Raw genomic sequence first — 12,168 nt, 5'->3', positions numbered from 1 at the left:
AAAGAGGATTACCTTTCCAGACGAGGGAAAGGATTCACGTGGAATATGAATTTGATACATCAGTTACATTTTTATCAGGAATTCTGAATCCAATTTGGCATTTACGTAAACGTTTTTCTGTAACGGTAAGATGAGCCAAATTCAAAATGATTTGTATTGCACTTGTATCACTTCCGAAAAATTTGATACGCACGCACGCATTGAGATAACGAAACGTGCGGACGTCTTCAAAATGCACCGCGCTCGGTTTGATCCACTGCTCCCAAATTTAATACAGCGCATCTATAGTTAGCTAGGTGGATATGAAAGCCTATATACCCTTTGATTCGATTAACGTTTGTGCCTTACATTTTGGGAGTGACGTACTTCCCTATCTTCTAGAGAATTAGGGGTTATACAATTTCTCTATAGGAAACTCCTGGGTGGGGGCATGGCCGATTGGGGTGTTCCCCGAAGGATATCGTTGTAGTAGAAGGTTTGGTATGGTAAGTATCCTTCCAAAGGGGATGGGGGAAGGGATGGGTAAGGTACGATCGGAGGCATTCTTGAGAAAAGGTATCAATCTGCTTCCGGAGCTCATCACGTACAGGTTCGTTCTGAACAACGATTATCTTTTCATCGCATTTAAAGTTGAAACATTAGAGTTAGAGTTAGATTAACTTTAATGAACTACTTTGTCTCGCTCCTTTAATAATTCCTAAGGGGGTTGGCAACTAAAAATTCGGGTATTGTCAATTTTTGTTTGGCGCCTTTTCCTTTTTACTTCATCAAGGGATGGGATTACCTAATTCTGCTATTCTCAGAGGAAAGGGTATAAGAGAGAAAAACTAAACAAAAACGGAGCAAATTTGGGAAATTGAGGAAAACAGGAAAATGTAGTTGCCAACCCATTGAATACTTTTATTAGACCCTTTCCTTGAATCTTGAAAATTTTCTAAGCACCTTAGAAAATTTATCCATTATACACTAATTTTAAATTGATAAGAAATTGTTTCAGGTAAATAGTAGTTATATGTTATTTTGGGAGCGAACAAAATTTACCAGAGCTTTTACGCGCTACATGCTTACACCTTTAAAATGAGCCATCTCTTTGATTAACAACGATTCCTCAATGGGGTTTTTTGGCTAGCGAACTGAAACCCCCTTTAAAACAAACGGTTGGTGGTTGGAAAGCGCACTCGCCAGCAAATTTGTATTTCTAGTCGGGTCCCAACTATGGGAACATTAGTGAATGCAATCGTTAAGTGCATTTTTGCTAGTCCTGGTATCCGATGCTGATCTTGCGCCCTTGCTCAATCCGTTTAAAAGATGAAACTTAGTATCATTATAAATGAGTGCATTCGCCAGCGGACTGCTGACTAGCGGTAAGTGCATTCATCTTACCACCACGTCTTTAAAGGGGTCTAATTCGCTGATAAAAAACCAAGGGGTCCGCAACTCAAATTTGCCATTTATTATTATTATCATTATTATTTTTGTTGTTTACTTTTTGATTGTGTCAATTTTCTTTTTTTACTTCTTAGATAGTATATTCTTGTATGTATATTCTTGTATAGTCTTTTAGCTTGTATTGAATCTTTTTTCCCTTTTATTTTAAAGCAAATTTGAGTTGCGGACCCCTTGCAAAAAGCTCTGTTGGGGGGACTTCCATTAGCTAACTTATCTAACGTAGCATTCCTCCTATAAATTAAGCCTATATTAGAATGGAAAAATAGAGAAGAGAAGACAGGCGAAGGGTCATCTGGTATTTGGTGACCAACAGCGAAATTAGTGTATATTTGTTTTACATAGCTAACACAGTCGTGGCTTGGATAGGTTCAGGCTGAGAGTTTATAGATCATTAGGCTGAGAGTTGATGTTAGTTGAACCAGTTGAACTGAGAAGCCCCAGAGCAACTTTGGCTTTCAAAATCTTTGCAAACAGAATAAAACAGTGAAACCTTAGCAGGCTTGGTCAAGCTGTCAGCAGAGAAAAGTACCCCATTGAAAACTAAGCCCTGTATCAGTGTATCACGTTTTTTGCTTGTTGTTTTTTCGACTTTGGATTTGAGCTTCACGCTGTCCATAGGCCTAACGCAGGGGTTCAAATTACGTTTACGATATTGATCCAGTTTAAGTGGCTAATTTTTTTTTCAATTTTTTTCTAGCACCTCTACAATAGCGGCTGAGGGATGTCACGAACACCGTACCTGCCTGTCAAATCGAATAATATCGTCGCACTGCTAAAAAAAATGTGAGTCACTCTTTCACTTAATTTTTATTTGTCTACCCGAATGGTTAATTTTGAGACGGAAATAGAAAATTTAGGCTAAACAAATTTAAAGAAAAGTTATAAATGTTAAGATTCGTCTTTAAATAGTCCTCGTTAAAAACCCTTCTAATCGGTTCCGAGCGCAATAATTTAAGAATTCCCGAACGAGTTTTTGTAGCGCGATTTATTGATTGTTTGCCGTATTTCATTTCTTTTTCTTCAGCGTATTTTTTTTTTTCCGAGCGCGACCAGTCATGTGAAATTACTTACGTCAAATCTATATCCGGTAACACCTGCATTCTCATGACTAATTATTGTCAAAATATTTTTGCCTGATAAAGAATAACTCTGCAAACAAATACCGCAACTTTCCTACTCAAATTTACGTTATTTCTTTTTCTCCCCAAAATGTCATTAAAATCTTTTCTCATTATTATAAAAGGTATAATAACGCTGCAAACAAATATCGCAACATTCTCACTTAAAATTTGCGTTGAGTTTCTTTTTTTTTCTCCCCAAAGAGTCATTTAACTCTTTTCTAATTATTAGACATGTTTGAGCTCTGAAACGCTATAGCGTCAAATTGAAAACAGTGAAAAATAGATGCTTGGGTAGTGTATTATATGACCATAATATATAACGTACAATAGTAACAGGATAATTAATGAGTATATAAATTCGTGACATGGACCAATCACTATTTAACCAGACGCACGGTAAAGGAGAGATGGATTCTTTTCTAATATAAGACATCAATGCACATTATAGAGAACAAGTTCGCATGAGGGAATCCGGAAATAAAGCATATTTAGGCAATCTCTTAAGCCCTTTTGATTACTGCTGAGTGAAGTACCGTCCGGTAGTTTCTGATTAAACTGTTAATTAGGAAATGTAAAATGCTTTGAGGTATAGTAACTTTTACCATAGTGTTGGTCAATTGAAAAAAGAAATTTCGGAAATTTGTCCAACAAACTATATAACTCTTACTCCTATTACTGCTGGGTACGAAAAGTATTTATACTTGAATCAGATATTCGTTTCATGGTGCTTATTGAGTGTCAGTCCGTCAGAATGGGTCAGAATGTATCGGAATGTATCAGATCGAATCCTTTACTAATACTGCTACTACTGAGTTGTTGAAGTGACAACAGAGGAATTGGATTGATTGTCTCCTCCAGATGGAGCTTTTTCGTTTATGCAGAACCACGGCATCTCTTTTTGCAAAGCCTTTAAAAAAAAGAAAAGATTTTAAATTTGCAGTCCGCTTTATCACCAGCAATTAACTGAGTTTACCAGACGATATTTCGGATGCGAAATGGCGTAAACAATAGGATTGAAGATCGAAGCGCTTTTGGCAATCAGAGCTGGCAAAATGGTAACCAAAGGCGTGATCTTATCCTGATTTCCGACCGCTCCTTGCAAACAGATCGCAGCATAAGGTGTCCAAGCAGCTACCCACAAAGTGATGTTCATCATGGCGATTTTGGCGACACGGATCTCGGCACTCTGGGCATTCTGGTCGGAATTCGAACGAAGAGAAGTGACGTTCATCTTCTTAGCCTGCTCACGCAAAGCCTCCTCGTGTTTATAGATTGCGCCCACAATGTGGTAATAACAGAAGATGATGACCATGAGTGGGACGCAGTAGTCGAAGACAAACAAGCAGCAGGTATAGGAAATAGTCTAAGATCATTTTTTTGTAAATTATTATTCGTTTGTTTGTTATCAATTTAGGTAAAAAGAATGTATGACAAACCGTGGTATCACGGGTGAGGTAATCAAAGGAGCATGAATCCAAAATGCCTTCCGGAATATATTTGCCCCAGCCAAAGAAGGGAGTAAGGCTCCAGCCAATTGCGTAGACCCAGCAAAACATAATTAGGGAAGTGGCTCTTCCTGTTGACGGCAACAAACAGATACGGCAAAATTATCATTATTCGGACTAAATTATAATTGTAATAACAGAAATTGATCGCACCATATGACATAGGTGTTCCATTCATCCCATTGACGATTACGTTGTAGCGATCGTAGCTAACGACGGCCATGGTGCAGATGCTGCAGAGACCGAAGATGGACCCGGTGCAGGCGTAGAGTTCACACATGAAAGGGCCAAAGATCCAGACACCTCCGCTAAAGCAGTTGAAGAAGAACATGGGGAACTGTGTGATCATCATGCCCAGATCGGAGACGGCCAAGTTGACGACAAGCAAGTTGGCTGGTGATTTCAGATCTTTCGTTTTCGAGAAAAGATGAAGGACCAGAGAGTTGCCTGAAATGGATGGAAGTGGTTTAAACACATGCACAGTTAGTTACAAATGAAGGAAACGGCAGAACAAGTTACCTGTGATGGAGGTGATTCCCAAAAAGAAGTAAACGCATCCCTGTTTGAAATTAAACCATTAATGGACTCGTTTCAATACTTAAAGGAGACAGACTACTACTTACCAGCAGATAGTGCCACATTGGATTGACTGGAGGGAATTTCTTCCAGTGAGGATGGATCATTTCCAACATGTCCTCCGAAACTGTGTCAATGATTGATGCTCCTTCCGGAAAGCCCCAGACGGCCTGGGTCTTGCGGTAAGCAAAAGTTGCATTTGTCAAATTGACTGAAATCATTTTTTTTTTTTTAGAAATGAATTTTTTGTTGTTGATTTTCAGTTGTTGTAGTTTCGGTTGTTGGAGGACTGGGTAGCTTCCTGCTGAGTCGAAGGAAAAGGCCAACTCTGCTCCCGATCTGTTTCAAGAATGAGCTTGCTGCTGAGAATTCTATGGGTGTTGTTCGCTTTAAATACTTTGCACAGCGGGAAGCACTTGGCCTACCATCAAATGTGTGCAGCTCGAGGAACATTTGAATGGTCTCCTCTTAGCGCGTCACACGGACAAAAAAAAGCTGATATGTTTTCACGATACTCTACATAGCTTTAATTGAGTTATCTTAGTGGTAAGTGCTCGATATCTGAGGAAGGCGGCTGTTGTTTTGGAAAGAGTTGCACGGGTGTTTTCCAATCCTCGGGACACGCTTCCACTACTTAATTTTTTTTCGTCCGTGCATTCACAGAGATAATCTTGTAAAATTTAGCTTACATAACTCGAGTCAATTTTGCAGATCCATGACTTCTAGACGTCAGAAGGACGCAATTAAATGGTGCGATTGATGAATGATTCCATTTAGGACTCAACACGGATCTGCCCAATTTCATAACGAGACTACTAATCAAAGAATGAATTTTCTAACTTCATTTTTAGATTCCATTGGGACAAAGTATGTCTGTCCAGAAGCTTAAAAAGATTATACAAAAACGGTGCGCATACTCATACTAATAATATATTGCCCTAGCACATCCCACCGCTCACTTGCGCTTTGAAAGGGGCGTAATTGGATTTGATTCCGTATTGTGAGAACTTAATGTTTAGATGAGAAGGCGGAGAAGCCTGTACAAGGATATTAATTGTTTAACAAACGAATATACACAACAGAAGCTAGCTATGTAGCAGTCATTATTACCAGTGGGTTTGGTCAGGCTGTTGGTAAGGTGTAATATTTATGTAAATTTTGTCTGCTTGGTGACCTATATAACCTAAAGGGTCCGTTATTCAGTTCAATGAATAATCAAATTGTAAAAAAAAATGTACGTTTCTATGTCTAATGCGGTAAGAGCAATCCAAACTGCGCAATCGCAACTTTTGAACTGAAGCGGGCCGCAATATAGCGCGAGGTGCTAAAAAGATTTGCCGTTCTGATTAAATAATTCCAATCAATTATTGCTTTGTTTATCTGGGATTTCTCATTCACAAAAGAGAGGCTACATCATTTGAGTTGTAAGAAAGGATTACCATTAGGGTACGGTTCCCTCATAATTGGATCAATTATCGTAAGGATTGATTTGGCGCAAGCACTTTTCCTTGTTTCTTGCTATTCATACGTACTGATCAATTGCGCATGTAAAACGAACCCTAAGTTACTCCCGTAAGTAGGTATACAGTATTTTTACATTTCACTGGAATAATTTAATAGCAATATGTTTCAGTACTAAGATAAAAGAGAAATTGTATGGGTGTTATGGAGAAAACATTATCCTGAAGACGGAAAATGATATGCGGAATCCAATTTAGCGTTACGTAAAATGTGTTTTTTTTTTTTACGATGGTAAAGCGCGAACAAGATTCAAATTTATCTACACTTGGCCTCACTTGTACCACTTCCACAGGGCCTTAGATGCGTGGAGCTTGAATTACATTATCAACTTTAAAGGACTCTTATATAAAATATAATACGTACCGGAACGGATCATGACTTGGATACAGCCTTCATGATTTGATTTTATTGGATTTCATACAGCCGTTCGTTTGTCACGTATCCCACCCTTGTCAATCTTCTAAGATTTCTAGAGCGATTTATCCGCACAGGGAATTAAGGATGACGCTCTTTGAATTTATCTTTGATGTCGAGTTAATAAAATGTATGCTTTCCCATTAATATTTTGGGCGATAATAATCTTAATAACTGTACATTCATGCATGTCGTAATTGTCATCTTGATTGTTGATATGATTCGATAACACCAAAAAGTCATGGGAAAATTTCAACGTGCATTTAGAGAACTGGATTGTGTTAGTCTAATTGAGTCTACATTTTATAACTTAGATATGTAGTTATCTCGCCCCTATTGTATACTGCAGCTACAATTTTGAGGATTCACAAAATGTTGATTCCTCTTCCGGATGTGCTAGTTCTTACCGGTTTTTTCGAATTCTTCCTAGGTAAAACCTTTGTATAAAACAGTCATGTTGCAGGTTGGTTGGCACATCAAGTATTTCCTTACCTCTTTCTTGTTGCTCCGCCTCGTTTTTTTTTCCGGATTTCAATGGAAACTTATCATTACGCAGCGTGTCTTGTACCAGAATGGGCGAATATTTCACCGTCTCCTACGGTGGGACCTTTGGCTTCCGTCGACAAGATCTACTGGATCGTAGGTTCGTGAAGGGTGACTAAAATAAACGCGCTTTAAGTTTTATTGTATCATCCCATCTGCTTAGATAATTACGTAATAATAGTAGCCGCTATCAGAATTTGTAGTAGATTTTCCGTGTTTTTTGTAACATTAAGCACAAACCGAATTACCGTTATTAACTGTGTATTAATTGCTATTTCTAAAAGAAAATGGATGTAAAAACAGGAATGGACAAAATACAAAGCCAAATGAATTTCTCTAAAAATTACTCTGAAAGCACTTTCTCTGTCTCTCTGCTAAAAGTTTGAAATCTAAATAGCTGATAATCCACAAGCGGTTGCTGAAACCGAGTTAAAAACTACACGGAATAGGAAACGTCACAAGTGAACGAAGATTGTGCGGACTATTACAGACTAGAATTTCTAGCTTTTCTTCCGGCATTACATATTTATACAGAGTTAACAGCTGAAATTGCCCACGGGCTTCACTCGCTTGACAACTTTTATTTCAGCTGTAGAACTTGCTATAAATTGTCTGTCGGTTTCGTTCTGAATCGCGAGAAACGATATTTGACTTAGGAAATCAAAATGGAGGTGTGTATCAAATAACTCGCTTTATTTTGGTTATCAATACCTATACCTGCTTTTTATTTTGAATCAATCTGAAAAATTGCTAATAACATTTCATTTTGGGTTCACTTTTAGATTGGCATTTTAAGTACTTCAGGGGGAAAACAGCTGGCAACCCTAACGGTAAGTTGAGTTAGCTGACACACAAGTATGGCACTCTGCCACTAGAATGACCATTGACTAAATGTATTTCTTCTTTTAGGTTGACCCCAATTCAACACTAAAGGAGCTGAAGACCCAAATTCACCGCTTGAAATCTCATCTCTACCCTGACAGGCAAGAATTTCGTCAAGAACCTCGTGGCAAGGGACTGGATGAGAGCAAAACAGTTGCAGCACTTGGTTTGAAAGACAAGAGCAAGTTGTATCTTAAAGTATTCAACCTTTTATGCTGTATTCATAGTACATCATTTAATGGCTGCTGTCTTTTTACGCTTAGGATTTGGGACCACAAATTGCATGGAAGACAGTTTTCTTGACTGAATATGCTGGCCCTCTCTTTGTCTATGCATGGATTTATACAAGGCCTTGGCTCTTTTATGGGGAGGATGCAGCCAGCCAGCCCATGAGTCAAGTTAGCTAGTAGGTTTCATTTACTTGCTGTTATTTTTTCTTCTTTTCCTAATTCGTTGTTTGTGTTAACAGCATTGCAGCCATTTGCTGGGTGTTTCACTACAGCAAACGCATCTTGGAAACTCTATTTGTTCATCGGTTCTCCCATGCTACCATGCCGGTACGCAACCTGTTTCGCAATTGCGCCTACTATTGGGTCTTTGCTGCCTACGTTGCTTACCATGTCAATCATCCGCTCTACACTGCTCCGTGCCAAATTCAGAGCTATATCGCTCTTGGATTTTGGACTGTAAGCATTTCCTCAGGCCTTAAAAAAGGAAAACAAATAATCAACTCTCTTTTTTTCCATTCCTTGACAGGTATGCGAATTGGGTAACTTTAGCATCCACTGGCTTCTACGCAATCTTCGCCCACCTGGCTCCAAGGAGCGCCGTATTCCTCGCCCAACCAAAGACCCGTTGACTTTGTTGTTCAATTTGGTCTCGTGCCCCAACTACACTTACGAAGTCGGTGGCTGGGTCGCTTTCACCGCCATGACGCAGTGCATACCAGGTTAGCATTTCACTTTTTCCAAAATTGCAATGCATAGAAAAATGCTAATAACTGATTTGGTTTCATTTAGCCGGTCTGTTCGCCTTTGCTGGCTTCTACCAAATGGTCATTTGGGCTATTGGCAAGCATCGATCCTACAAGAAAGACTTTAAAGACTACCCCCGCGGCCGCAAAGCCATCATTCCATTTGTGTTGTAAGGCGTCAGGTTTCTTCACTGTCTGATGGTCGTGAAAGCGTTGAGAGTGTAGTACTGTTGTGGGTCTATTGATTGTTGACATTTAGAATCGGTCTGGCATCACTCTACGAGGTTTCTCACTAATGCTCAATAAGAATCACAAGCCTCGTTTAAACCTCTTTCCCCCCCCCCCCCAAAACCTGTTACTTTCTTTTTTTCTTCACCCGTCATCAGTTTTCTTCTTGGTTGTTGAATTTCAAGTTACCTTTTTTTTTTTTAAATCATAAAGTAATCTAAGCTCTCTTTTTAATTTGTCGATATTTTCTGAGGTCTGCTGGTTTTGTAGCGATGCATTTTTAGTCGACCGTTGTATCTCTCTCTCTAAATTCTGGCCAGTCTTGTGCGTCAGTGAGTTGTCCGAGTGGGTGATTTGTAATTCAAACAAGGTCTACGTGTAGGAATCCATCATCTGTTTGGTTCTGTAGCTCTTTCCGTTATTTAGTTTACCGTCTTCCTTTCGCCACCTTGGACTCAACTTGAGTGAATGTTTCGTGAGCGTGCGCACACGTCGTCACGAATCTCCCAGGAATGGAATGACACACGAAAGCTGTTGCTGTCCATCACCACGCTTGCGACTTGTTAACGACAGCAACTTGTCAAAAGAGAAATTCGAATCATCGGCTCGAACAATGGCCCCCACGAGTTAGCTAAACCGAACGCAACTCAACAAGATAAGAGAGAGAGTTCATTTCTTTTCTCTTCTCTTCTCTCTAGACGATCCGAACACAGCAGGAGGGAGCGGAGGTATCGTTTTGTTTCTTTCCCGGCTGAAAGATATGCTGGTATGAAAGAAACAAAACAAAAAGGAAGAAGCAAGGAATCGACCCATTCCCAGTTGAGAATTCAAACATTCCACTGAATGAATGGAATGACTAACTTCTTCTTCTTTTCGACCATTTAGTATTTTTCTTTAAAGAAACACAAGGGGGCAGCTGCTGCTGCTACATGCAAACGATATTTGGAATTTCCACTTTTTTTATTCCATCCGTTTTGGATGCGCGTCGGGATCGTGTTATTACCAGGGAAGGAAAAAATCAAAGAAACTGGGCGGTGGTGGCATCTCTCTTTCTATCCATTTGAAAAAAATATGCCTACGCTCGTCGTAAAAAACCTGAAAACTTTTTTTTCTCTCCTTTTTATCTCTGCCAGGGCTAGGCGCTGCATCCTGGCACGCGTATATATTCTTAATCAGATGTGTGTAGTGGGTGAAAGAGGGTGGATAAAAGTGGGGGGAAGAATAATAATAAGAAGAAGCAATGAAAATCGTACATATAGAAGAATAAGAGCTGAAACACACACAAAAGCATTCCGTCAGATAATACCAGCTGTGAATGCCTGGATTTGGTATACAATACACACACACACACACAACAATACAATATATATATAGTAGATATACACGGTCGCCGCTACATGGGATATGTATAAATGAGGATGGAAGGGAGAGCAGCTCTCTAGTCATTGAATATGGCAGCAGGAACGCCGAGTTTTCGCTCTCTTGACACAAGAGTGCCAGCCAAAGAGACTAGCTAGAAGAAGAAGCAAAAAAGAAAGATGTAGGATTTCAAGCATGATGATGAGCCGAGAGCCCTGCTGTTCAGCCGCCTAACACTTTTCTTCTTCTTCTTTTTTGCCCTATAGCTCGCTTATTTTATTGGGGAAGACTGTCTTTCAAGTCTAAAAGCCCACAGAAAAAAAAAAGGATAGAGATGGTATCAAAATGAAAACGAGCGTCTGCGTGGAATGTGGGTGTAGGAGAGAGAGAGAGAGGCTTTTGTGTAATATTACCAAAAGGGCTGGTGTGTGCTGTGCAAGTCCCCTATTGCCTGTGCATATCTATATAAACATGAAATAGGCGAACATTCGAGAAGGCGGAGGAGGTGGTGGATGGAGAGAGAGAACTCGGAGCCAAAAAGCTATCAGCTTGTGTGTAGGTTTGTAGACCGTTGCATGTATATTTCCGAGGCCTGCCGTTAAAGCTTAGATACACGACGACGACGCTGCTGCAGCAGGATATAGAATGGCCTTATATAGCTGAGGACGACACGCACCGAGACTCCGGCCATTTTATCTTTCAAGAGCTTGTCTCTCTGCTGCTGCTGCTGCTGCTGCTGAGGCTTTGGCTGCTGAGCAAATGCCAATGTGTGTGCACGGCTCTTTTGGCTGCTGCCTGGTCGTATAATAGTCAATGTATATTATAAGCCAGCGCCAGCCAGCCAGCAGAACAGTCTATCTTTTTTTCTCTTCGTATTCTCGTTTCATTTCGTGTGTCGGTCGCTCGGTCCGTTTTCGTGAGCCTAGTCACACGTTTCATCATTTAAGAAAAAAAGGTCTGGAAGGAGGTAGAAAATGACGTGGAATGAAAAGAGACGAGTAGAAGGAATAATGACGACACTTCTATAATCTTTCTCTGCCTGACGACCGAGAAACCGGAAAAATTAAAATAGAAAAAGGAACGAAATCTAACGTGATGGGAGGGGCATAGCACACCTATTGCCCTCTCGTCTGTCTGTCGTTTTTCTCTATCTTTTTTTGTTTGTTTGAGAAAAACAGAATTCTGAACGAACGACGGGAATGGGGAAGGAAAAAAAAAACATGTTTCTATTGAGCTGTGCAGAGGTCTACAACACAAAACAACACACATGTTTCCATTTGTTTGATACGACGAGATGAAACTGCTGCTGAGAGAGGCACGCCACGCGGCTGCGCTCAGGCATTTTCGGAATGTTTTTTTTTATCGAGGAGGGGAAAACTAAAAACATAATCACCGACTCCAATCGTCTCGTCAGTCAGTAACGATAGAAAACACAGACGGGTTTCTGTGTGCCTGCTACACGAAAAATACTTCTGACGTTGAAATGTCGACCGCTAGATGGCTTGAGCGCGGCGAAAAGTCCTAAAAATCGTCATTGGCCAATTGCTTGGGGTCGAAGGCCCTTAGGGGGGAAACCAGGAAAAAGGGCGAATTAGGC

The 12,168-nt window shown here is 40.1% G+C and overlaps 2 protein-coding genes across 2 annotated transcripts; one reads left to right on the top strand and one right to left on the bottom strand.

Moving 5' to 3' along the window:
- Positions 1 to 2,850: 2,850 nt before the first annotated feature.
- LOC124196097 (compound eye opsin BCRH1-like) lies at positions 2,851 to 5,020 on the bottom strand. Its single transcript, XM_046590910.1, has 6 exons — positions 4,699 to 5,020; positions 4,595 to 4,634; positions 4,229 to 4,522; positions 4,007 to 4,146; positions 3,544 to 3,933; positions 2,851 to 3,477 (listed from the first exon to the last, which is right to left on the bottom strand). Exons 1-6 carry the CDS (start codon positions 4,870 to 4,872, stop codon positions 3,376 to 3,378), a joined length of 1,140 nt encoding a protein of 379 aa, XP_046446866.1. The 5' UTR covers positions 4,873 to 5,020; the 3' UTR covers positions 2,851 to 3,375.
- Positions 5,021 to 7,591: 2,571 nt separating this feature from the next.
- Positions 7,592 to 9,620, top strand: LOC124196101 (probable very-long-chain enoyl-CoA reductase art-1). Its single transcript, XM_046590913.1, has 7 exons — positions 7,592 to 7,800; positions 7,912 to 7,959; positions 8,039 to 8,209; positions 8,275 to 8,417; positions 8,481 to 8,697; positions 8,768 to 8,960; positions 9,031 to 9,620. The coding sequence occupies exons 1-7, from the start codon at positions 7,795 to 7,797 to the stop codon at positions 9,156 to 9,158; spliced, it is 906 nt and encodes a 301-aa protein (XP_046446869.1). The 5' UTR covers positions 7,592 to 7,794; the 3' UTR covers positions 9,159 to 9,620.
- Positions 9,621 to 12,168: the final 2,548 nt, after the last annotated feature.

Source organism: Daphnia pulex, chromosome 6 (genome assembly GCF_021134715.1).
Source record: "Daphnia pulex isolate KAP4 chromosome 6, ASM2113471v1".
Classification (NCBI taxonomy): Eukaryota; Metazoa; Arthropoda; class Branchiopoda; order Diplostraca; family Daphniidae; genus Daphnia; species Daphnia pulex.
This window is presented reverse-complemented; position numbering and strand designations above follow the sequence as displayed.

Excerpts from the sequence above, each read along its gene's own strand:
- LOC124196097 (XM_046590910.1), bottom strand. The coding sequence starts at position 4,872 with ATGATTTCAGTCAATTTGACAAATGCAACTTTTGCTTACCGCAAGACC. Across the intron at positions 4,523-4,594 it reads GGGAATCACCTCCATCACAG|GCAACTCTCTGGTCCTTCAT; the intron begins GTAACTTGTTCT and ends CATCCATTTCAG. Across the intron at positions 4,147-4,228 it reads TGGAACACCTATGTCATATG|GAAGAGCCACTTCCCTAATT; the intron begins GTGCGATCAATT and ends TGCCGTCAACAG.
- LOC124196101 (XM_046590913.1), top strand. Across the intron at positions 8,698-8,767 it reads TCGCTCTTGGATTTTGGACT|GTATGCGAATTGGGTAACTT; the intron begins GTAAGCATTTCC and ends ATTCCTTGACAG. Across the intron at positions 8,961-9,030 it reads CATGACGCAGTGCATACCAG|CCGGTCTGTTCGCCTTTGCT; the intron begins GTTAGCATTTCA and ends GGTTTCATTTAG.